A 27,992-nucleotide genomic window follows, 5' to 3' on the forward strand; every position below is an offset into this window, starting at 1 on the left:
TTTGTGTTTTGGCCTGACGCGCCTCCCTCCACCTATCTACCAATCACGAAGTCAGTAGTGTTTCGGGATCCGTGTTGCCAGCTTTGCTGTAACCTACCCTAACTCCAGTCGGATAAAAATGTCTAATGTTACTAAATCAAAAAGACCTCGTTATAATTCAGAAATTCAACAAAGTCCGAAATAAAACCAGAATTTGTATTGGAGATGCTTTTGAAAGATGGAGACGGCTGAAAACGGAGAAGAATTTGAACACAGACGCCAACGTTGCTAATTTTCTCCTGGACAGATAAGATTCACCTATGCTTGGCTAACTTGTACTTGATGTCAATGGACATTTCATATATTCATGACAGTCGAACAAAGTTATGCATGTTTGTGCAAAGTAACATAACGTTAGCTCACATGGACGTATGCTCTGTCATTATGCTGAGACGCTGAGGAAAACAACAGTAGCAAGCCCATTATGGCAATTTGAAACGTAATTGAGACAGTAGCCTAATGTTACCTCAGTAAAAATGATTCGTCATTTGTTCTTCACGTATATCGTGGACAAAGTTACACATGCTGCAAGTTGACCTGTATGACCATTGCTAATGTAATTTAGTTACACTAACAATATTTTCTGATGGAACTGAAAACAACCCTGTGATAGCCATTGGTGACATTGAATTTGTCCCGCATTATAATTGCTGTGGCAAATGTTTTGGTTATTTGTTAGCCTACTTATGACAAAAACTTTAGTACTTGTAAATCGATTTTTTTTTTTTTTCGTATTGAAAAATAAGGAATTTTTATTTTGTTGTTTATTTTTGTTTTGTTTTACTATTATCCTTTTTTTTCTCAGATTTTTTTTTTATTTATATGTTCAAAACATTATATGTACTATGTTAGTGATGGTTTGGAAGCACTACAGTAGGTGCAATTCCAAGGAAAAATAACTTTTTCTAATGTCCATAACACTAATGAAAAGCACAGTGTAGCCTGTGATGTGAAACATTTGGGCCATTTGTAACGTTTTGTAGCCTACTTGTTTTTCATGCAAGTTCTACAGCCAAAAATAATAGAATGTCATGTAATCTTTCACATCACATATTTTAGCGTTATGGACGTGTGCTGCAGGGTAAGTAAAAAAATACAGCTGGCCACTTTCACTTATAGCATCAGCTAAATGAATAGCTGTATCTTTGATATTGGTTACACAGTGACATAGGCTTGTGCTTGTACTTACATTAATGACAGATAAATAACGTTACAAGTTAGACTAACAGTTACCGATCTGTCTGTCACGTACGAGCATAAATCTTTACGATTATACTGTCACATACGAGCATAAATCTTTACGATTATATTTAACTAATGACAATTAGTACATTTTTAGATACATAATTACTTATCAAAATATCTCTCATGAAGCATAAACAGAATTAACAGAAAAAAAAAAAAACTTACTGTGTACGTCTGTTCGTCACTTGCCATTGGAAGCTCATTGAAGCAGCCTACGTTTCTGCTGAATCCTGCAGCTCATCTGGCAACCTCGAGTCAGGGGGTAGGGGGAGGAGATACACCGCTCTACAGTATTTTTATAGTGATTGCAGTACCAGTTTAGGCCACAATCCTACATACAGCTCCTTTAAAACTTGCCACTCCCATCGGCGCATTTGCCACGTTTATTAGGGGACTGCACAAATAGTTGAATAATCGAACTGTTAATGTTGTTTTGAATATTAACATGTTAATTGAAAAAATAAAAATACTATTCAAATTTTACTATGTTGCTTTGCTGGCCGTAAATGCAGTGAATCCATGATAAATCCTAAGCACTAAAACTCGCAGTTATAGCTAAATGCACTGGGTGGCGCTGTGGAGCATGTTTAACAAGTTTATTGTATTTGATCGTCACATAATGTTGTGACTGCGGGTAAGCGCAGCTGTACCTCACGTGAGCCGAGAACATAATTTATCAGACAGCAAAATGCTTCCTTTGTATTTTCTGTTCGTAAATATGTCTCCCTTGACGAAACTTAAATTTCTGCTGTTAGAAGCTTAGCACACCCTGATGTATAATATCTTTGGGTCTCTGCAACGTCTGTCAGCACAGCGCATTTTCTCACCCAAGCATGTGGATATTATTGCATTTCAATAAATGTGAAACAAAATGAAAACGATAACCGTATTCTATAACCAAATTTTTGTTTTTGTTTTGACGTTTAATAAGATATTAACATTAATATTATTTCAAGTAACAGTCCCCCTCCAGCCCCGAAACATGATAATTCACTGATGATTTAAACATGCTTTCGCACTTTGGCTGGCGAAAAACAAAACAAAAACAAAACGCTTTGTTTGGCATAGCCAAGAGACAGATGCACTTAGGCCCAATCCCATTTCTACCCCTTACCCCTTACCCTTCGTTATGCGCGTTCACATGAAGGGCTAGGGGTGTCTCAATTCCCTTTTGGCTGGAGTGGTAGGGGTAAAGGGAAGGGCCAGAAAGCCCTTCAAACGAAGATTTTTTTTTGGAGCCACACTTCAAACAAAGGGGTATGAGAAACTTCCCTGCATACAACAACTACCGTGCTGCTAGAATCAGGGATACAATCACGTCAGGGGTGAAAAAGTTGAGAAAGATACGAGACAATCTTTATTTGAAGCTTAAGATCTGTTAGTTTCACCAGTCATTTACTCATTTTGATCGCTGCTGCAATGTCAGTTTATATCTGGCCAGGGTCTGCTAAAATTTGTCAGATGTGCATTATTGTTGCGAGGTGGTTCTTTCCATTTTACACTTGGGTTAGTTAGATCACATTATTATGTTTCTTCTTGGTTCTGTGCTAATCCATTCAAAGCAAACAAACCAGCGCGCCTTTATTTGTTGCTTAGTGATGGTTCAATTCAGCTATATTTAATATTCATATTGACTCATGAGTTGAGTATGTGTGCTAAATCTGCGCAGATTACATAAACTTTGCCAGCAAATCAAGTATATTTGAAATATAAATTGAGTTTCGGGTGTTCATTTCAAACCCTGTAATTATGAAATTGCACAGAACATCTTGTGTGTAAAAGCAAACCGTTTCATATTTACATCGTATCGTCTGTAAACTCTTGCATTACCAAGGCAACAACTGACTAGGGATGGGCGATATTATCGTTTGTAAACTATCTGAAGACATAGTTGGGATCGTTACTTTTTGATACAGTTAGGGCTGTGGCGGTCGGCAATGACAACCGCACCACCGCAGTCGTGTGACATTTATTTATATCTCAGAGGTCGCGTTAACAGTTTTTTTTTTTTAGCAATGACGGAAAAAATATGAAGGCCGTCCGTCATTTTGACAGATTACTGAGGCTGATGTAGCTTGTAAATGTAATTCCCACCCCTGTCCAGTTGGTGGCGAGTGCGCTCCAGTGTGGCAGCAGAACGCGAGTTCAGTCTCCACAATAAAATGATGCTTGAAAAAATGAAAAATTGTTTGCAACACTGACTAAACTGACGATTTCGGTAAGCTACTGTGTCTTTCAACATATTTTCATGTATTTCGTTCTGCAAAGAGGAAAGGATGATCAAGCTGTTCAAGATGAAAACTGAGAAGTGACACAGTCTTTGTTCAAAATTATATGTATTATATAAAAAGAGCTCCTTTATCGCAGCACCACAGTAGAAAACGAAACCATATTCTTACCGGCCGGTTCGGCACGAAACGCAGCGGTTAAACAAACAGCTTGGCAGAATGGAAAAGTGGTTTCACCAGTCTTGGGAAACTCGAAGGCTCATATGTTTTTGAACTGAAACTGAGCACCGTCCAAAATACAGCGCAAAACAATGTTGGGAGTGAGTAATCTGTTAAAGTGGAGATGAAATCAAAATTGACCCTGTTTACTTTGTTAGTGCATATTACTAGTCCTGTGGTGAACAATTAATCTGTGCACACTATTACACAGAAAAAAGATGTTTGTCGTGGTAATCTTTAATAAAAATCAAAGGCTTAAACCACTCCTCTCCAACCGTTAGTCTGCTATGAGCGAAAGATGGAGAGGAGGAGCGCTAAAGTAAAAGCTTGCCCTCTATATAATATTCAGTTTCAACTGGAAATATGTCACAACACTGGAGAAAAGTCGTTTGCAACTTCCGGTTCAAAGGGACTTTAAACATGCTCGCGCCTGATTTGTGTTGATATGCGCACTTCATTGCTGTTCATACTGGTTAAACGTTACAGGACACTAATAAAAGAAACTAGGTATGATGATTACATGTGTAATTGTGTAGTAGCGGTGTCCCATTTCTTAGGGGAATGTTTTCACCCCTACACCTCGCCACTCTGTTTCAAGGGGCAAGGGGAAGGGTGAAGGGGTAGAAAATAGAATTGGGATTGGACCTTAATGCTCTTCATATAGGCTATCACAACTATTCAGTGTTTTCAGACACGTTTATTTGAGGATACCTTGACAAAGTGGTGAATAAACAAGCCTATATGCTTCAGTGAGTGTGCAGTTGTTACCCTTTTATTAGACTTATTTGAGGTCTCAAACATAGCTTTTTTTTTTACAGTCCTTAATTTTTAATGTCTAAGAAAAAAAAAGTAGTTTTGTAGTTCCCTTCAGTCGTTTACTTTCGACATACGTCAGAAGTGACCGACGAATTGGTATGTCGCCAGAGAGCCCTATCAGCTATCAGTAATTTGTTCTGGCCCTCTTCCTGTTCGTCGGAGTGATGAGATAGTTAGCAGGTTATCATCACTCAATGGCTGGCTGTCTAAGTGGTGTGCGCAGAATAATATAGGTTTCATAGACAATTGGAAAAGCTTTTGGGGCAGACCTGATCTGTTGAAAAGAGATGGTATTCATCCCTCCCGGGATGGTGCTGCTCTTCTCTCTAGAAATTTGGCAAATAGTCTTAGAGCTGAAACATGACAAACCAGGGCCCAGATCAGGACGCAGACAAACTGGCTAAACCGACCGTCTGCTAGCCGCCTCACGTCACAGAACTCAGATAATTCACAGCACATAGAAACACTTTCACCTAGATATTATCACATAGAGACTGTGTCTGTACCGCGAACTAGTAAATACAAAAAACTTCCGAAACCTTTTAAGGGTAAAAATTTAATTGATGTTCAAAAAATGAAAATCACAGATAAATCAGATAAACAAATGATAAAGCTTGGGTTACTGAATATTAGATCTATTTCTTCAAAAGCACTTATTGTAAATGAAATTATCATAGACAATAAACTAGACTTGCTGTGTTTGACAGAAACCTGGCTAAAACCAGATGATTACATTACTTTAAATTAATCTAGTCCTCAAGGTTATGATTATCGACACAATCCTCGACAGAAAGGCAAAGGGGGAGGTGTTGCTGTAATTTATAGTAATATATTCAGAATCATTCAAAAGAATTTCAAATATAATTCCTTTGAAGTGATGGTGCTTTATGTAACATTATGTAAGTTGACATTTGTGCTGGCTACTGTATACAGGCCACCAGGGCACCATACTGACTTTATCAAAGAATTTGCTGAGTTTCTATCAGAGTTAGTACTGGCTGCGGATAAAGTCCTTGTTGTTGTTGATTTTAATATCCATGTAGATAATAATAAAGACGCATTTGGATTGGCATTTGCAGATATTTTAAAATCTATTGGAGTTAGACAACACGTGTCAGGACCCACTCATTGTCGTAATCATACCCTAGATCTAATACTGTCACATGGAATAGATATTGATGCTTTTGAAATTCTACAGCAGAGCAATGATATATCAGATCATTATTTAGTCTCGTGTATAATACAATTAGCCAAGGCTACAAAACCACCACCCAGCCATAAATATTGTAGAACAATCACGTCTACCACTAAAGATTGCTTTATAAATAATCTCCCCGAGCAGTTTCATCGCCTTAGTATACCTGACAACTTAGAAGAACTCGATGCTGCAACAGAAACTATTGGCTCTCTCTTTTCCAGCACATTAGATGCAGTCGCTCCTTTACGTCTAAAGAAGATTAAGGAAACTAATCCAACGTCGTGGTATGATGAGCACACTTGGGCTCTAAAACGAGCTGTGAGAAAAGCTGAACGTAGTTGGAAGAAAACAAAACTAGAAGTTTTTCGCCTTTCGTGGAAAGAAAAAATGATTGAGTACAGAACAGCTATAAGAAATGCTAGATCTACTTATTTTTCAAATCTCTTAATAGAAAACAAACATAATCCTAGGTATTTATTTGACACAGTGGCTAAATTAACTAGAAACAGAGATTCAACTGCTGACGTTTCCATAGAGCACAGCAGTAATGACTTTATGAACTTCTTTACTTGCAAGATTGATAATATTAGAGAGAAAATTATAAACATGCAACCGTCTACAGTTTCGCTTCAGACAGTGCACTGTAGTGTCCCTGAGGTAAAACTAGAATCATTCGCCGCTATAGGAGAGGAAGAATTATCTAAACTTATCAAATCATCAAAATCAACGACATGTATGTTAGACCCAATGCCGACTAAACTACTGAAAGAAATGCTTCCAGAGGTCGTAGGTCCACTTCTTGATATAATTAATTCATCTTTAACACTAGGACATGTGCCAAAAACCTTTAAGCAGGCTATTATCAAACCTCTTATTAAAAAACCTCAACTACATCCGAGAGATTTAGTAAATTACAGGCCAATCTCGAATCTACCTTTTCTGTCAAAGATACTAGAAAAGGCAGTTTCAACACAACTGTGCTCCTTTTTAGAAAGAAATGGAATCTGTGAGGATTTCCAGTCAGGATTTAGACCATACCATAGTACTGAGACTGCTCTTGTTAGAGTTACAAACGATCTACTCCTATCATCCGATCGTGGCTGTATTTCTCTATTAGTGTTATTAGATCTCAGTGCTGCTTTTGACACTATCGATCATAACATTCTTTTAAAAAGACTTGAAAACTATATTGGCATTAGTGGAATTGCTTTGGCATGGTTCAAATCATACTTATCTGACCGTTATCAGTCTGTGGTAGTTAATGAAGAGATGTCGTATCGATCACAGGTTAAATATGGGGTACCACAAGGCTCAGTATTAGGGCCGTTGCTTTTCACTCTGTACATGCTGCCCTTAGGAGAGATAATTAGGAAGCATGGTGTTAATTTTCACTGCTACGCTGACGATACTCAGCTCTATATTTCCTCGCGCCCTGACGAAACCTACAAATTCACAAAACTAACAGAATCCATAGCTGACATTAAAAACTGGATGACAAGAAATTTCTTATTATTAAATTCAGAAAAAACTGATATCCTAATCTTTGGACCAAAAACTTCCTCACGAAAAAACCTTGAATACTCTCTAACACTTGACGGGTGCTCCATTAAACCTTCGTCCTCAGTTAGGAACCTGGGTGTGCTCTTTGATACCAATCTTTCATTTGAAAGTCATGTTTCTAGTATCTGTAAAACCGCCTTCTTCCATCTAAAAAATATATCTAAATTACGACATATGCTCTCAATGACAAATGCGGAACAGTTGGTTCATGCATTCATGACCTCAAGACTAGATTATTGTAACGCTCTACTGGGTGGTTGTTCTGCTCGGCTTTTAAACAAACTACAGTTGGTCCAAAATGCGGCAGCTAGAGTTCTTACTAGAACCAGAAAGTATGACCATATTAGCCCAGTTCTGTCAACATTACATTGGCTCCCTATTAAACATCGTATAGATTTTAAAATCTTGCTACTTACTTATAAAGCTCTAAATGGTTTAGCTCCCCAGTACCTAAGTGAGCTCTTAATGCATTATAGTCCTTCACGTTTATTGCGATCTCAGAATTTAGGCCAGTTGATAATACCCAGAATATCAAAAGCAACTGAAGGCGGCAGATCCTTTTCCTATTTAGCACCTAAACTCTGGAACAATCTTCCTAGCATTGTTCGGGAAGCAGACACACTCTGTCAGTTTAAATCTAGACTAAAAACACATCTCTTTGCTCTTGCATACACATAACACATTATCAATACATTAACATTTTTCAAATCCGTTAAAGGATTGTTACGCTGCAATAATTAGGTCGGCCGGAAACGAGAACATTTCCTATAACACTAGATATACCTGTACATCAGAATAAGAATGGCATCTACGCTAATATCTGTCTCTCTGCTTATCCTGAGGTTTGCCGGGTGCTGGATCCAGGCCGTATCCAGATCAGATGGAGAACCTGCGTCTGGACCTGACTACAACGTAGCCCAGGAGACAATGGGCCTAAAGATCCAATTCTGGCTGCATCTATAATTCAGATTTTTAATCCCCGTATCCGCTTACATATATTTATATATAATCTATTTTTAATCTCTATAATAAAAATGTATAATTCAGATTTTGATCTCCATATACATTAACATATATTATATATATCTTCCAAGGGGTTTTTTCCCTCCTAGGACTTTTTTCCCAGTGCTATCACGCTGGGTTTTTCTCCTAGGGGTTTTTTTCCACCCCTGGAAGTCAGCCGACATTGGCTTAATGTAGCACCATCTTGTATATGTTACATATTACCACGCTTGTTTGTACAGTTTATTTTTAACAACTTCCCTTTTTTCTGTGCTTCTAATATGTAAAGCTACTTTGAAACAATTACCAATTGTAAAAGCGCTATATAAATAAATTTGACTTGACTTGACTTGAGTGAAACTAAACAAGCCAATGGAATTGGCGTGCAATATTTGCATAATGCGCACTGCCCCTGCCAGGTGAGTATGAATACTGGGTACCATATGTTGTGACTACTCCAAGTGAGTGGTCCCATGTGTGTGTTTTCCACGGTCAAACTCCCCCACAGTGAGCCTGTGTCTTTCCCTTTGCAGAGCCACCACTGCTGTCACCTGTCAAATGAGTCTCCCCCTATCTCTGGGCTGAAGCCAACATGATTTTTGTGATCTCAAGCATGCACATATTATTGCACATATGATTTTCAGTTAATAATTAATCCTTCAGATAAAAATCAATAATTAATCAAATTTCAACATTAGGAGGGTGACTTACTTTTCACCATCAGTCGTGCGCACTCAGAGGATCCCCAGTTTGTGGCTAATGTTCAGTCAAACAGTGAAATTAATTCACTGGAGAGTGACTCTAAACAGATCACTGAATCGGTGAGTTGTTGATTCGAGAACAGCTGCAATACGATCAAGTCCAATTTGCGAATTAATTGTTGATGTGATTTGTGAACCGATTTTACAGGATGATTGAAAGAAATAGTTCGGACACCGCTTTTGTGTCTCAGACTATTTCTTCATTTTAAAATAATGAGTAACGATATGTTTTATGAAATGTGATGGAGTAAAAAGTACGATCTTATGCTTTGGAATGTAGTGAAGTAAAATTAAAAGTTACTCGAGATACTAAAAATACTTTGTTACTGTCCACCAATGTCCATGAGATTTACATAAGTAGAGTTGTAATTTGCTCATTAAAGCCCCTTTTCGTAATGGTACTCTTTTTTTTTTTTTTTTAGATATATTTATGGGCTTTTTGTGCCTTTATTTGGAGAGGACAGTAGAAAGCAGACAGGAAAACATTGGGCAGAGAGAGGGGGGCAAGATCGGCAAAGGACCTCGAGACTTGAACTCGGGTTGCCGTGAACACATTTGCGTCATATGTCGGCGCACTAACCACTATACTATCGGCGTCAACTCGTAATGGTACTCTTGATGTGAAACATCATTATTCTGACCAGACACTTTTAAAAAATCTGAACCAGCAGTTAGAAAAATCTGCTCAATTTTACACCAACTATATTATATAAAGGTAAAAAAAATAAGCTTATATTTACTTAGTCATTGCTAATGCTAGCATTAGACTGACTGACTGACTGACTGACTAATTAATTTAGCTTCTAATTCAAAAGTGTCATACTATAAGCATAAGATTTATAGAAATGATATACCTGAGATTAGGCCGTTTGTCTCCACTCTTAAACTTTAGTGGCGGATCCATAGAGCAGTCACTTTTCACAGACACACAGCTGGACTCTGGGTTTGAGCTCTTCTGCTGGACTGAACTGAAACAGAGAACACATTCAGTTTAATCCTTATCCAATATGATCAGAGACAGTGTAAACTCCACACAACAGTCTTAATATGTTAATACATGTTCATTTTAGTTTTTAACACAAATTAATATAAAAAGCGCATAACAACCTATACAATTATATAGCTACAGTATGTGGTGCAGCTATACTGCAAATTTCTCTCTTACTCTATTACATAAAAGGTGGACAAAAATCTCTATTACCATCAATCTCCATGACATTTCCTGATATCACTGACTGACTTTTTGATAAATGTTGATACTGTGACACTTTACCAGACATGAGGTTCTCAGAAGATGGAGTATTTTATCTATCCTATAGAAAACAATTGTAGAATTAGTTTGCTTATTATAAAAGCTAGAAGTGTTTGAGGCCTCTGGGCCTATGTAACTGTAAGGGTCAAACAAGTTTACTTGACCACTGAGCATATTTTCGCCACTGAGGGCGTTGATAAGTGTACGTCCTTTATCATACTTGACAGATAATGAAGAGTTATTATGTTGAAATAACGAGATATTATGTCGTTATAACGACTTAATATCTTGAAATAAGATATTGTGTCGTTATAACGACTTAATATCTTGAAATAACGAGATAACTTTAAACATAATAAGTCGGTATAACGACGTAAGTCGTTATAACGACATAATATCTTATTTCAAGATATTTAGTCGTTATAACGACATAATATCTCGTTATAACGACAAAATATCTCGTTATTTCAACATAATAACTCTTCATTATCTGTCAAGTATGATAAAGGACGTACACTTATCAACGTCCCCAGTGGCGCAACGTTAATGTATTGGAGCGCCAGTCTAGCTTTTACTGCGATCGCCGTGGTTTCAAATCCGCCTTTTGCCGAGTTCGTTCTTCTCTAGTTTCACATCACATATCAAAAAAGGCATTTATTTTCAATAAAAATTAAAACTATGTTATATAAGTGCAAATAACCTGCCTAACGAGTGTTTAATAACATTAAAAGTATTTATTGGGCAGGGTTAGCAACATGTTCGATATTACCCACTAGAGGGCAGAATAAGACAGGGTATCAATTAAAGAATGCAATAGTTATGTTGACCTACTGTTACAATTTGGTGCTCCAAAATCCCAGAGGTTTATCATGGGACTTTGCGTTCATCCCAGGCTAACCTTTATTGAGGTTAAATTTATTAGACCATAGTAAATAAAACAATTTACAGTGCAAATGTCAGGGGTGTCAAACTTACAGCCCGGTGTCCAATCTGATTTGAACTATAATAAAACATAGAGATGCACTAGTCCAGGGGCCAAAAACGTTTTTAAGCGTTTTTAATATTTTCTAAAGATATAAAAATCAAAATAGGTGCTAATATATTGAAATAATAGGACACGGAATGTCTATTTACAGTAAGTGCAAATAGCGTCCCTTGTTGACAAACACTCTTTACAGTATAGCTCCAATGTCTGGTTGGGCCACTGAAGTTTAAAAAGGGACAGTTGTAATTCGATGTATTCAGTGGCGTAACAATAGCATGTAGGGTTTCAGATTTTGGCTTTTACAGCGATCGCTGCAGGGTCGAATCAGCATTTTGCAGAGCTCACCCAATAATAGAGCTCACTCCTATTTTCTCATCATATACATTTTCAATAAAATGAAAATAATGTTCAAAAAGTGGAAATAAAATGTGAACAAGTGTTTAATAATATTAAAAGTGTTCATTGAGTAGGGTTGGTGGAAAGTGGAGGGGTTTTATTCTCCCAATAATGCAGCATCCATTTAAAAATTTTAATAAATATAATCACTCTATATGATATTATTGCATCCTGTACAAAAATACTGAGGTACAAATAGTATCTGCCAATACCAGCCTACAGCATCTAAATACTATTTACACTTCTTGCAAAGTGGTGTCAATAGAATATATCGCTATTTTCACCTAGTATAAATAGCATATCGTGAAAATGCTGCTATTGTCATTTAGTACAAATAGGATGTATCGGTATTTTCACTTAGTGTAAATAGCATCAACAGTAGGGGTGTCAAACTCATTTTAGTTTGAAGGACGGACTGGAAAGAAATTAACCATATGCGGGCCGAATTACCTTCTTCTTATAATAACTTTAGTGCGCTGATAGTTACATTAATATAAAACATATGAACAACAAATTAATTTGCAAGAAAACTGCATTGTTTTTTGTTTTGTTTTTTTTACAGTGAAAAGACTATTCGATTTTTACAATTATTTTTTATTTAATATTTTTTATTAGCATCTATTTTGATTTATCATGGCAAATTTCAATTTTTATAAGAAGCAAAACGTCTGATTCTGATACTGGTTGCAGATTTCTTTTAAAGCAAATTTATTTGTTGTTTATTTTTTCACAGGCCAAACTGGCCTTAAACAAATATCTCTTTGATATTAGAGGCAAACACTGGCATTTGCATATTAGAGGCATTTTTATCATAGTCAAAGATGTTATGCACATGAGCATGAGCAGTTGTTTTTAATTTAAATTACTGAATAATTTCAAGATTAACAGCAAAAACTAGGTCTGGTCTGACTTTAGCTTTGTGAAATGATGCTACATAACAAAACAAAATCAGCAGACGGACTGAATGAATATTACTACTTTATATGGAGATAAGAGGAAAAGCCATCAAAACTTTTCTTAAAAACAGTTGCCTTCGGAGATATATTCATATCAATCCCACTGTAATATTTATATTATTCTCCCTATTTTTCGCAAACAGTGAGCTTGTGCATGGTACAGTAGTTCCTCTGCTGGCGGGTCTGTTCTCTTTGTGTCTGTATTCAGCGTGTTAAAGTCCAGCTTACATACTTCGTAAATACACAGATTAAATTTTGGGAAAATATTACAAAGCAGTTTGTTTGCAAGCCCAGAATAATAATTAAAAAAAAAAACCCTGCTTAAAAACGTTTTTGGCCCCTGGACTAGTGCATCTCTATGTTTTATTATAGTTCAAATCAGATTGGACACCGGGCTGTAAGTTTGACACCCCTGACATTTGCATTGTAAATTGTTTTAATTACTATGGTCTAATAAATTTAACCTCAATAAAGGTTAGCCTGGGATGAACGCAAATTCTCATGATAAACCTCTGGGATTTTGGAGCACCAAATTGTAGCAGTAGTTCAACATAACTATTGCATTCTTTAATTGATTCCCTGTCTTATTCTGCCCTCTAGTGGGTAATATCGAACATGCTGCTAACCCTGCCCAATAAATACTTTTAATGTTATTAAACACTCGTTAGGCAGGTTATTTGCACTTTTATAACATAGTTTTAATTTTTATTGAAAATAAATGAAAATAAATATGTGATGTGAAACTAGAGAAGAACGAACTCGGCAAAAGGCGGATTCGAAACCGCGGCGATCGCAGTAAAAGCTAGACTGGCGGTCCAATACTTTAACGTTGCGCCGCTGAGAGCGTTGATAAGTGAACGTCCTTTATCATACTTGATAGATAATGAAGAGTTATTATGTTGAAATAACGACTTATTATGTTGAAATAACGAGATATTATGTTGTTATAATGAGATATTATGTTGAAATAACGAGATATTATGTCATTATAACGACGTATTATGTTGAAATAACGAGATATTATGTCGTTATAACGACTTATGTTGAAATAACGAGATATTATGTCGTTATAACGACTTATGTTGAAATAACGAGATAAGTTTTTTTTTTTCCTCCCCACCAAGTTTTTTTTTTTTTTCACCATGCGGTTCAGATCTTCCGTACTTTTATAATGTACTGTAAGAATATTTGTAATTTACACAACAATATATCATGCATTAAAGTTTTCTAAAAATCAAAGTGTGTATGTGTGTAAATACTGAAAAAAACTGCTTTATAATAGTGTAATGCTAAAACATTTCTAATGATCTGAAATTGTATTGATGCTTCAAATATATTCAAAATGTAATTCAAGAAGTATTAAAAGTACAAAAGTTAAATATATTTAAATGCACTTAAATTGCACAAAATGCACTTGCAAACTGATTTATTTGAACAAAATTTCAATGTATTTAATATATTGCAAATAGCTTAAAATTGAACTTAAGTGCATCTTTTAATACACTTATTATACTTAAAGTTTCAAAAGAAAACATTTATTAAGCACTTAGTGTAGTATAATTTTAATATTAAGTGCGTCTAAAAAAAGTATAATTTAAATATATTTCCTTTTCACCTGGGTATCCAAACAAGATACTATTACCAATTCACCTGCTTATTGTGGACTGTTTCAAAACAGTTTAACTTGGATATTCTATAATCTTTTCACTTTTACTTTGCTTCTGTCCCAACTTTTTTAAAGTGTGTTGCAGCCATCAAAATCCAAATTTGTTCATATATTTTATTAAATCAGAATTAACAAAATCACAGATTCTTGATCTTATTGCATTTTACAAAATGTCCCAACTTTTCTGGAAATGGAGTTGTATATATGGTTTGTGTTTCTAGTGTAGTACCAAACATTATTCATCTTAATTTACTGTTGTGTGTTGTGCAGTGGACAAGGTTAAAACCAAATGGAAAAACTTATGAGATGCATACACGAGGAAAAATCCATTCTCGGTCAGCGGCACCTATTGTGCAAGAGTGAATTAGCCGAAGGCAATCAAACATTTCACATTCAGAGTGAAAACAAACACTGTTTCTTGGCATTTCACTTCACTTTATCGCACCATGCTCAGTGTAAAAGGGGCTTAAGAATAAACCAGACCAAATTTTAATGACCCTGACATCAGTACATATAATGTTCCCTTGTTATAATCTATGAAATGTGTAGGTATAACTTTTGATAATGTGATTTGGTTTGATCCATGGTTCTTTAAAATTCTGTAAAATTAGTTGAATAATCTGTTTATTAAGTAGGCTATATTGTACCAAAGTAATTGTTTTAATTTCCTGAATGTTGAAATATAGTGTATTGGAGTAATCGGCACAGTATTATCATTATAAAGTATGAGTTCTAAAACTGACGCACAGTTTATGATATGAAAATGAGGTCAGACCTGAAGACAAAGAACCACTTTGCCACCTAAAACTGTCAGTGTGAGGATTGGCTGTGACTCGCAAGGATAGCCAATCTGAGTGACCCACTACGTGACCCCACCGCTGCTCACCTTTTATTAAACACCCAAAGACTAATGTGTTGTATTTCCTTTAAGTGTTTGTGTGTCTTAGAGTAGTCAGTAAAGTTTTGTTTGAATTCACATGATGATGTTTGCTGGTTTTATGTTCACAAATTGAGGTCACTGGTTCATTCTGATTCCGATTAATCAGAATTCTGATTAATGTTAAATTGTTACTGTTTATGGACCAAACAGATTTTAATATTTAATAATTTAATAGAATTGACAGATATTTAAAAAAAAAATTCTAATACTATAAGCACATCTTTTATAAAAAAATTTATTCTAAATACCTGAGATCAGTATGTGTCTCTCCACTCTTAAACTTTAGTGGTGGATCCATAGAGCAGTCACTCTTCATAGACACACAGCTGGACTCTGGGTTTGAACTGTAACAGATAACAGATTCAGTTTAATCCTTTAGATTACTGTGTTCGTGGTACAACTAGTCCCGCATTAGTTTTTGCCCCGCTCATTTTGCCCCTATACCTGAGATCAGGCCATTTGTCTCCACTCTTAAACTTTAGTGGCGGATCCATAGAGCAGTCACTCTTCATACACACACAGCTGGACTCTGGTTTTGAGCTCTTCTGCTGGACTGAACTGTAACATAGAACAGATTCAGTTTAATTCTTTAGGATTACTGTCTTAATTCTTTATATCATCACCTGATGTCACCTGTTGGAGTTTGGGTTCCTTGCCGCTGTCACCTTTGGCTTGCTTAGTTGGGGACACTTGACATTTGATATTCAACAGTGCTTTGATCTGCCTGCATTGACATAATTTTCTTTAAGAGCTGCTGTGCAGCCAAAATTATATACCAGTTATTACTGTAAAGCTGCTTTGACACAATCTGCATTGTAAAAAGCACTATATAAATAAAGGTGATTTGATTTGATTTGACTTGATAGGAACCATATTAATATAAACGCTTTCATCAAAAAGCACTTTGAAGAAACTTTATGATCTTAGTACTTAATTCACATCATTACTAAAGGCACTGTATGTAAGTTTTGCCGCTAGAGGTCACTTATTCAAAACAAAGGCGCAGCTTGATGATCCTGTGAATGATTGAGGAATCATGGGAGTATCATCTTCACCTCCACAAGTGTTGTTCATGAACAAGCAAATGTAATAAAGTTTTATTAACATTACTGTGGTATAAAGCAGGGTCAATACTTTAATTATTTTTACAATTAAAGTTAACGTATAACGTCTGCCTCCTAGCCTTGTTACAGTTACGTTTGATCACTTAATCATATTTCATTCTAATAAAATAGCTGCAAGTGCTGAACTACTACTTATACAGGTCACTTTATTTGACAAATTAAAATAGTGGGAAAACACAGTGATGTTTTACTTGGTCAAAACAATCATTCTATAAATGCATTTGAGTGTGTTGAAAGTGGTGTTATAATGTTACTCTGTTGCACATCACAGTAAGACAGATCCATATTAGAATATCATTTTAATAAAAGCTGGATGACTTGTGTTGCCAAACAGCATGTAATCATCTTTAAAATATATTGTATGACAGAGAAAATGCTGTTATACTGTTATTACAAATAAAGCTCTTTATGATAATGCTAAGTTAACCACTTGATAAAATGGTGTACAAACATGTAACTCATGGTAAACGAGATTCAAACAATGAGACTAGCCATGTTGAGCACTATAACAATGATTAGTTTCCTGTTGATAAAAGGTATTTAAACAGTTGCTCACATGTCTAATAAAACACAATATATTAAAGCGTCTTTGGAGTTTTCATGGTTTCTATAAAAGTAAAAATTGGAAATCAAGGGTAACACATATATGACGTCATTAGCCCCTTTCACAGTCTTTACTGGTAAATTACCAATGATGCTAAGAGAATGCAGAATGAAGATTACCAGTATGAGCATGTATGAGGTCAGAACACACTGACGTAAGAAATCTGCTTTGGGCCAATCAAGTTCTTATGCAGTTCTTCAAGTTCTTATGAAGATGACGTAATTACTCCACGCTGTTTACAGTAAGCTCTACTGTTTTTTAATAGTTTTTCTATGTAAATATATAAACACATTTTTGACTGTTGCGCCACATCTTACACTTTTTTTCGAACGTGTCGCTCTCGAGACCAGCCTTTTCATTTCACTGCGGCTCTGCAGTTGTATATTATGCATGTCTTTTTCTTTTTTTCTTCTTTTTTTTTGCAGAAAACTTGGCAATATAGTGTAGCTTTGATCATTGCAACAACAATTGAAGCGAAATTGAAGGATTTTGTACTCCGTCTTTCAAAAGGGAAAACTATTGATGATGCTGAAATGGCCCTCTTGGAGACAGAAAAGAATCACTCGAGATGTTCGTTCTCACATTCTAAATCAGCATTATTCAGTCCTTGGAAGAAAGAGGGGTTCTTGTTGATGCATTACATCAGGACAACAATGAGAACTTTCTAAAAGAAGTGCAACGGATAGCTAAATTTGATCCTGTTTTGAGAGATCATGTGAGACGAATTGAGAGTGGAGCACAGCATATCACATACTTGGGAAAAACTATCCAAAATGAGCTGATAAGCTGCGTTAGTGACAAAATAGTAGACAAAATGGTGGCATATTATGCCATAATGTTGGATTGCACACCAGATGTTAGCCATCAAGAACAGATGTCTGCCGTCATGCGCACTATAAGTCTTGGCAAAACACCAGATCAAGCAACACTTCTTTAGCCTGACGTGGTCATACTCAATTCTAGTAAGAATATGAGTCTGATACTGCTCCATTGGGCTTTGATTATGGGGGCGTATTTCAACCAATCCAGGAAAGACCTCAATTGGATAGACCTACAACCAATCAGAGCTACAGAGTAAGTGACGTATGATGAGCGCTGGCATAACCGCTGGTTATGTCTACCTCGTCGTGCACGCCGAGTTGCATTGCCGTGATGCCCATTTCGGTTGCTTCTTTCACTTGGTTCTCCATGAGTGCGACCAAAGGAGAAACCACAGTGACCACAGGGTTTTCATTGCGCTCCATCTTCTTAGCAACCATCGGGGCCAGCTGATAAATCAAACTTTTGCCGAATCCCATAGGAAGGACGGCAAAGACATCTTTCCCATTGACAAATGCCTTGATCGCGGTCCTCTGTTCCTCTTTTAATATTAATGCGCTGTCGATATCTTCTATAACGGACGCGATGGCGGAATCTACACATCTCAGTTCTTCAACAACAGCCATCATTGTTGTAAACTAATTCAACCCAAGCGCTCTTTGATGACGTGGCCGATTACGTTTCCGGTGATAATCTGTCAATCATCGCCCTGACAATCTGATTGGTCCGAACAGTTTCTGTTCGGGCATAATTACTCCTCCACGGATCGAGTCCAGACCGAACTTCCCGACCTAAAAATGTTGTGGGTGGGGCTAAGTTTGGCTGGCATCCAGGCTAACACTTCTTAGGATTTCAAATCTACTGGTCTAGGCTTGTCCACACTAATTCTTAACAGGTTTTAAGAACTGAACATCCCTTTCCAGGACTGCAGGGGACAATCGTATGACAATGGTGCAAACATGAAAGGCAGAAATAAAGGTGTGCAGGCTAGGCTGTTAGCAAAAAATTCACATGCTTTTTATGTGCCTTGTGGAGCACATACCTTAAATCTAATGGTTTCAGATTCTGCTAAAGCATCCAAGGATACCGCATTTTTTTTCTTTGGAAATGTGGAGAAACTTTACAGACTCTCCTCAAAGGTGGGCCATCTTGCAGAAATATGTGGATGTCACACTCAAGTCCTGGAGTGAAACGCGATGGGAGAGCCGGGTCAACAGGCAAGTTGACAGAAGCTTTGAACTTAGAAGTCAGGGAACAGGCTCATGACTTTATAATAAAATTTGAGGCACACTCTTTTGCTGAAGAAATTGGATCATTTAGATTTGGATCATTTGGATATGGCATTCCCTCCAGAATTAACACCACAATTAAGCTTCTTCAATCAACCAACAAGCAGCTTGATGACGCAGTGGGCCCCATTAAGAAAAACACAGACAATTTAGTCAGTTACAGAACAAATGGTTAAGGATTAGTTCACTTTCAAATTAAAATTTCCTGATAATTTACTCACCCCCATGTCATCCAAGATGTTCATGTCTTTATTTCTTCAGTCGAAAGGAAAATAAGGTTTTTGATAAACATTCCAGGATTTTTCTCCATATAGTGGACTTCACTGGCCTCTAAACGGTTGAAGGTCAAATTCACGTTTTTATTGCAGCTTTAAAGAACTCTACACGATCCCAGATAAAAAATAAGGGACTCATCTAGAGAAACCATCACTTATTTTCAAAAAAATAAATAAATAAATAAATAAATTTTATACATTTCAACCATAAATGCTCATCTTGAACTAGCTCTCTTTTTCTTCTCTATTAGAATTCCAGACACTGCTAAGTGTATTACTGCCCTCCTCAGGTCAAAGTTTGAACTTATTATTATACACAATATGCTTGAGCAAGTATATAACAATTAGTTCAAACTTTGACCTATGGAGGGCAGCAATACACTTAGCAGTGTCTACACTTCCGGAATTCTAATAAAGAAGAAGCAGCAAGCTAGTTCAAGATGAGCACTTATGGTTGAAATATAATTATAAAATATATAATTTTAAAAAATATTTTAGAAAATGAGCAATGGTTTCTCTAGATAAGACCCTTATTTCTCATCTGGGATCATGTAGAATGCTTTAAAGCTGTAATTGGAGGCCACTGAAGTCCACTATATGGAGAAAAATCCTGGAATGTTTTCATCTAAAATCTTTTCTTTTCGACTAAAGAAAGAAAGACATGAACATCTTGGATGACATTGGGGTGAGTAAATTATCAGGAAATTTTAATTTGATAGTGAACTAATCCTTTAAGGATGTTCAAGTCACAGCAAAAGATATTTATGAACAAATGGACACTGAGGCAGTGCTGAAGGAGAAGAGGTTGCAGTCCACAAAAAGGCACTTTGCCTATGAGGCAGCTGATGAGCACACGAATGAAGAGACTGGAAGTATAATTTTTTAATACTGTGGTAGACTGTAGCATCCAGTCTTTGGGGGACCGCTTTCAGTCTCTGGGGGAAGTTACAGACTTTAGCCAGCTTGATGCACAGACATGGAGGGACCAGTGTAAGCTTCTTGGAGACAAACTCACCTGTGGAGAAGAGGCTAATGTTGACTGGAGTGCACTTGCTACAGAGATGGAGAGCCTTCCAGAACTCCCCAAGCAAAGATGACCATATTTGAACTTCTCACTTGCCTCTCTCAAAATGAGATCTGTGAGTTGTACCCAAATCTTTGAGTAGCTTTCCAGATAGCCTGCACTCTCCCTGTGACATTTGTGTCTGCAGAGCGGAGCTTTTCTAAACTCAAATTGATCAAAAACTATGAGATCTTCCATGGCTCAAGAAAGACTGAGTGGACCTGCACTAATTATCATTAATAACAAAATTGCCCATCAGATCTGTTATAGTGATATCATAAATGACCTTGCCTCATGTAAATTCAGGAAACACAGATTCTAAGGAGAAAGTGGAATATTGAGGTAGTTTGTAAAGTTGAGGTAGTTTGTCTGAATTAAAGTGTTTATTTTGGAATTGCTATAATTTTTCCAAACCTGTACATAGTTTTATTCTCAAACCATTATTGTTATCTTGTTACAGGTTCCTATGTTTATTTTATGTCATTATTTAAGTATCTGTATAATTGATTTATAATTTATAATTTGATTTTGTCTGTATTTTTATTTTTCCATCTTTTTAATATAAAGAGCTGCTGGATGTTAGACACATGGCACTTCTCCACTTTCCACTTGAGGTTGCCCCACAGGTGCTCAATAGAGTTCAGGTCTGGAGACACAGTTGGCCATTCCATCACCTTCAGCTTCCCCAGCAAGGAAGTTGTTATCTTGGTGGTCTGTTTGGGGTCGTTATCATGTTGGAAAACTGCTGTTTGGCCCAGTTTCTGAAGGGAGGGCATCAAGTTCTGCTTCAAAACATCACGGTATATGTTGGAATTTTGTTTCCCTCAATGAAGCGCAGCTCCCCAGTACCAGCAGCACTTATGCAGTCCCAGATCATGATGCTACCACCACCATGCTTGACTGTAGGCAAGACACCATTTTCTTGGTACTCCTCACCAGGCCGTCACTACACATGCTGGATATAAATCTGAGCTAAACAAGTTTAGCTTAGTCTCATCAGAGCACAGGACATGGTTCCCATAATTCAAACTCTTGGATTGTCTTCAGCAAACTGTTTGTGGGCTTTCTTTTGAGCCAGGGATCCCCTTCTGGGATGACAGCCATGCAAACTGACTTGTTGCAGTGCGCAGCTCACGGTCTGAGCACTGACAAGCTGACCTTCCACTTCTGCAAACTCTAAAGCAATGCTGGCAGCACTCATGTGTTAGTTTTTGGAAGCCAGCTTCTGCACCTGATACACAACACAAGGACTCAACTTTTGATCAACCCTTGCGAGGCCTGTTCCGAATGGAACCCGTCTTGGAAAACCTCTGTATGACTCTGGCTACTGTACTGTAACTGAGTTTCAGGGTGTTACCGATCTTCTTATAGCCTAGGCCAACTTTGTAGGGAGCAACAGTTCTAATTCTCAAATCCTCAAAGAGTTCTTTGCCATGAGGTGCCATGTTGAAAATTTAGGGGTCAGTATGAGAGAATTCTACTCAAAGCACCAAATTTTAACTGCTCTAATACAAGTACACAAATTTGTATGGTCCTATAAAGTAGGGCTGCATGATAATGGTTAAACTGATCATCACGATTATTTTTCTCAAACTTATAATCACGATTATTAAATCACAATTTTTCTATCAAAAAGGGTAATATAGTTATGGCCATTTTGCATGTTCTTTACCAACTTACACTTCACCCAAAAGGCCTGTAGGTGGCACACCGACTTCATTTAACCAACTCCGATAACTTTGTTAGATGGTAAATCAATACAACATGCAAGGTTTTGGTGAGCACTTTGTAATCTGTATTCACATTAGATTTTTAAAGCAACACAGATTATGAGCCCAGAATATAAACGCAATTCATTGAATTACACGTTAAGTGTTTTCCTCCCATAGAAAACCGTTACAAAGTAAAAAACTTAACATCAATTAAATGCAGCCTACTAAGTGATAATAAAAGATAAAATTCTGCACAAACCAATTTTTCTGTACAGTATGCTTTATTAGTATAGCGTTTACTAAGTTAGCGTTTTCTTTATGGGAGGAAAACGCTTAAACATGTTGCGTTCATATTCTGGGCTCATCATGCTTTTCTGTACATAGTATGTTTTATTAGTATGGTGTTTACTAAGTTTGGTTTGTTATTAACACTGTCTCAGTAAATTAAGCCACATTAAGCTTTTTCATGTTAAGCATTTTAGAACGTCCTAGTGGAACAAGTGCTGAGAAGCGCCTGAGAAACCCGAGTTCATTGCCCGTAGGTGCCATCTGGCTGTGAAAAAATTAATAACAATTTATCCAAATATAATTTATGCTATCTCCACAAACCAGATGCAGCTGACATGTAGTAGAGCATCACCAAAAAAGAATTTTTCTACGATCTTATTGCCTTCCTGAGTTATTCCATGTCAAATTAAAAAAAATAAATTATAAAAAAAAAACAGCAGTTTCTCAGCATGAAAATGGCCAAATGTAATGCAATTTATATTTTCTAAAAAAAATATAAAAAGTGTTTTATCAAATGATACCTACCTTTTGACTCTCCTTGCTACAGTTTGGGGTTATGAGTCTTTACTTTTGTGTAAAAAAAAAACAAAAAAACCTTCAGGTCTTAAAGAGTTAAATACCATTAATCCTGCAGCCCTACTATCAAGCAGGCAAAAACATGAACATGATGAATAGGACAAGTGGCTTTGCATGGTTAAACAACGTACAGCTTTTATCACTTAGGGTGTACTCACTTTTGTTGCCAGCTATTTTGACAATAATGGCTGTATGTTAAGTTATTTATTTTCAGAGGACAGTAAATCTATTCTGCTATACAAGCAGCACATATAAGACACTGTTTATCTTATGTTATTTTATTTGTAGTTGATTGGTCTGGACTTTTGCATGTTTCTAAAATTTTTTTTAACCAAAAGCAATTAAAGTGCTTAACTTGTTTACAGTAAATGCACTGTCTGTTGGTTTATTTATAGCTACATTTTTTAGTACACCACATTAAGTATGCCACTATACCTGACCACTCTTGTGGCTTTGCTACTGTTATAATTAAAATCTGTAGAAGGGTAAAAACATGCCAGGCAGACATTGGTATGATGTAAGCAACACAGAAAACTAACTAATAAAACTGCTAATAAAACAAATAACTAATAAAACTGATAATGGGTGTGTTAGATTTATAGTGTGCAAAAGTCAATCGTATTGGCGGCACCAAGGTTCCCCCAAATAAAATCCTGCTTAGGGACCTATAAAGGCTTGGGCCGGCCCTGCTGTCACGCAGACAACAAAAAATTGTGTCAAATTGAACAGATAGTGAAACTAAAGCGCTTCTCCTCATGCGGGCGAATGAAAACAACAGCTCAGCGTTTAAACATCATTTCCGACGACTGACATCACAGACTTTACCTGTATTTTGGTGCTGATGTGTGAATGGTATCTTACCGATAAAAAGGCTGAACGCTGTTAATTGTGTGGTAAAGTCATTCTGGTAATTGACTGGGTTATTGACAGGTGATGCAACGTTAAATTGGTTAAAATCGCTGATATCTTGGATTTAAACATTGGTAGAAACATTTGGGATAAAGTACAAAAGTCAACAAAATATTATATTATAATAATAGATATCAAATCTGATATTTTTCTGTGATGTAACACAATATATAGTGTTTCTTGAATGTACCTGTATCCTGGAGAAAAATCTCCATCTCTGGATCCTTGTGAATCAGACATCATGAAGCTGCAGGAGAATCTGATGAGTTTGATCTCCTCCACTGACTCTGAATCAACAAAACATTCAGACACTAAATAAAATGATTAAATTAATTAAACAATCTTTAAGATTTAGCTGAACATATCTTGAGTGAGAGAAAAAGGATTACGTTACGCGGCTGTGTTGTCGCTCATGGATCGCATTAACACGCACACAGACAAACGCTAAGTTGGCCGTTAGATTTAGAATAAAATGCTGACTGAACATGTTCAGTCGCATGAGAACAAACCCCGACAGACACTGATGAGTTGAGTTGGATGCATGTTATGAAGTGTCCAACATTCCTTTCCGTTAATTTAGTGCTAGCACCTTTTCTTTTTGGAATTTTCTGTGTGAACGCACAACTCGCACTATTTGTAACGTTACTTAAAAACGTCAAAGAATAACTCATAAGTACGTGTGTGTGTGTGTGTGTGTGTGTGTGTGTGTGTGTGTGTGTGTGTGTGTGTGTGTGTGTTTAATTGACCTAACGTTATGTTACACATATGCCGCCAACACCAAGAAACATTGAAGTCAAGGTGAAAGAAAGCTTTTATCAAATATTTAGGCTATACCAAACAAAAAATCGATTAAAATGTCATCCAGAGATTCATATTAATATGAGGAAGTCACATCATGAACACTCACCTTGATCAAACTCTTACAAGATGCACGGATACTCTTCCATAAACTTCGATAAAGGTTTCTATTAAACACTTTTATGCTCTGTCACGTCATAACAGTCGTGTGTTCAAACCGTAAAGTTTCAAACCGCCACCGGCAGGAGGGTCAAAGTAAATGACAAGTTGTGGCGACCAATCGGAATCCTCTCAAGCGAAGACCTCTACATTCCGATTGGTTGTCGCCGAACCGCATCATAGCTCATTACTGTAAAGTTGACCTGACTTCAACTCTCCTCGACTCTCTCACCGTCCATGGCTGCGTTCCAGTTCAGTTTTTAAATGCCCTTCCCTCGCTAACTTCACTCGGTCTCGTTGACTCGGATGTACGTCATTGCTTACGTTGCACGAGTGCCCACTTCTGGCGGAACCTTTCAATGGGCTGAACTGGAACGTCCTAAGCCCTTCATCACTTGGAATTCGCAATGGAGCTGATTTATTATTTATTTTGTCCCCTTAAAAATTATTTAATACAGCATTCTATATGTATATATGTGTGTTTTAAATGTTTTAAAAAATAATTAAAATATCATAGAGTTGTTTGTGGTGGAGTAAATTAAACGTGATATGCGGTGATGTCATAATCGTGTTGCATTGTGGGTTATGAAGCTGCCTGAAGTGTAAATATGAAGTAGACTCGCTCCCTCGGTCAAAATCGAGGGAGCGAGGGTCTGTCCATAAACTTCCCTCGTCCACTTCGCGAAGTGGAACGCACTTCAAAATGGCGGCAGGGATTCCCCGGAGGGGAAGTGTTTAGGGAAGTTTGCGAGTGTGTGTCTAAAACTGGACTGGAACGCAGACCAAGAAGCGCCGCGCCGCTCTTGCCGGAAATAAGTGACTTCCTGCCACTTTGACGCTGTCGCCGGTGTTATGAAATATTCGGTGTCTGAGATTTTCAGTGACACTGGGCGGAGCTAACATGAATATTCACGAGATTCCTGTTTTGAGTTAAAGCGCCATTGAAAATGTTAGTGGACCGTCCTTGGATCACAGAACTGTTTTCGGTAACGTGGTTGTGTTTCCGCGTCGAATGAAGATAAGATCCTTTTTTATTAATAACTGTTTATGTATGCTCAATAGTTTGAAGGTTACATTGTGTCATGACATGACGTGTGATATAATTTAGTAGGCCTAGTGATTACAGCCACTGGTCTATCGTTAGGAAATGAGCCATCGAGTTTGTTTGTAACTGTTTTGATTTTATTTTAGTTCGTTTGATAAGATAACTTGTATAAATGTATCTGTGGTTGCATAATAAAAGTTTCAGTTGCTTTCTCAGATGATAGGCTGCATAACTTGAACCAGACATTATTATTATTAAAACACAATGAGGGTTAGGTTTGTTTTGTTTATGTTTTTGACATGTATGAATTAATGTAAAACTTCTTTATCTTTTTCTGCAAAACACACAATGCTCTCTATGAATAGAAACATGATGAGACAGTGATATTAGCTTCCCTGCAGCACATTTATAAGGTTTTAGTTTAATTCTACAAACTTTCCACAACAATTAAAATGTTAAAATTGAATTACAAGTGGTTAAATTAATCAGCTACAAAACTAAAGTTATTAATGTGGGTTTTATTTACAAATATTTATATGGAGAAGACAATTGGCAAAAGTATGAGGAATATTATTTTTATGTGGATAATCAGACATATATACTCACTGCTCTGATTGTTCTGTCATTTCTTAATTGCTTGCTCAGTTGGTAAATAATTTTAAAGAGACTTTGTTAAAAGTGAAGTGTTATTTTTTTCATGTTATTAGGAAACATTCTCAAACTTTTTTCCCACAAAATGATGCATTTCATTGACAAAACATTTTAAATGTGAAAAAACATAAAGCACTGTGAACCAGGATTCAGTTTAACACAGTGTTGATATGAAACTATATATGGAACTAAATGATCAAACCTGCAGTATATTCACAATGAAATGTATTAGTTATATTCTACAAGCTTCCCATAACAAAATTTTATTTATGTTAAATTAGCTGCTAAAATAATAGACCATGTAGTAATTTGCATATCTGTAATATCAAAGATGAAAGTAAATAATGAGAGTGGTTTCATTCTGAATAAAAAAAGAGCAAATGATTCTGTTGAAATTTTATTCACCAATGAGAAGTCACAACATATAATACGACATATTTAATTAGCAAAAACACTTGTATTTAAACACACATTAACACACTTTAGACAGGGTCTTGTGATCTCAGACAGATGAAAGTTTGGTCTGCTCATGTTTGCTACTGACACATTCAATCTGAAATATATAATAAAATGACATTACTACAAACCTGTATTATTAAAAATTTTTAATACACTGTCTTGTTCAAAACAAAGTGAAAAATAAAAGTGTCAGCTTTGTCTGGTGTACAGGGATATTTATTAGCAAAAGTCATATTTGGGAATGAATCAAGGATATTAGCTATAGATATATTAGTTATCACATGCATAATTAATCATGGCCTATTTGGGTAATCATTAAACTATATTTAAAGTACATTAACATGTTTTCATGCATGTGTGCAATTTTTGAAATATATTACATATAGAAATTCAGGTCTACCCAGATTAGAAGTGCTTCTGCAAATTAGGAAAGTTTACTGCTGCCTTCACCACAGGAGTTCAAAATTAATATTATTATGCTCCCATACATTTCGGCAAACTTTTAAAACTATATGCTTAAAAGACTCAAGGTAATACAGAAAAAACAAAAATAGGCTTCTTAAAACGCTATTGGCTCGTTTAGCAAACATAGCTAACACATGACACGACATAACACAATATAGCTTATATATAAAATCTTGTGCAGTTAGAATATAAGCTTGACTTCGTTTAACGCTGAACCATATGTTAATTACCTTTAATGTAAGCCAAAGTGTGTGCACTAACATTTTCAGTGGCGCTTTAACTCAAAACAGGAAACTTGTGAATATTCATGTAAGCTCCGCCCAGTGTCACCGAAAATCTCAGACACCGAATATTTCATAACACCGGCGGCGGTGATCGGCGGTGAAAACGATCTAACTGAAATGATTAAAACCCCCTTGTAACCTTTTAAATAAAAAAGTTATATATTATATTATATTATATTATATTATATTATATTATATTATATTGAACA

General features: G+C 36.4%; 1 protein-coding gene across 3 annotated transcripts in view; it reads right to left on the minus strand.

The window, feature by feature from the left end:
• Window positions 1–25,141, minus strand: part of LOC137005406 (NACHT, LRR and PYD domains-containing protein 12-like) — a 98,561-nt gene extending 73,420 nt beyond the window's left edge. For 2 of the 3 annotated variants that reach the window (XM_067366281.1, XM_067366280.1), the window contains exons 1-5: window positions 24,830–25,141; window positions 24,113–24,209; window positions 15,708–15,821; window positions 15,512–15,607; window positions 9,923–10,036 (exon numbers count right to left, since the gene is read on the minus strand). In XM_067366281.1, coding sequence (XP_067222382.1) covers window positions 9,923–10,036; window positions 15,512–15,607; window positions 15,708–15,821; window positions 24,113–24,165 — 377 coding nt within the window. In that variant the 5' untranslated portion in view covers window positions 24,166–24,209; window positions 24,830–25,141. Of the gene's footprint in view, window positions 1–1,449; window positions 1,560–9,922; window positions 10,037–15,511; window positions 15,608–15,707; window positions 15,822–24,112; window positions 24,210–24,829 lie in introns of those variants that run through there. The other variant, XM_067366282.1, reaches the window with a different exon arrangement.
• Between the last annotated feature and the right edge of the window lie 2,851 nt (window positions 25,142–27,992).

The sequence above is a fragment of the Chanodichthys erythropterus genome, chromosome 17, assembly GCF_024489055.1.
Source record: "Chanodichthys erythropterus isolate Z2021 chromosome 17, ASM2448905v1, whole genome shotgun sequence".
In the NCBI taxonomy this organism is placed as follows: Eukaryota; Metazoa; Chordata; class Actinopteri; order Cypriniformes; family Xenocyprididae; genus Chanodichthys; species Chanodichthys erythropterus.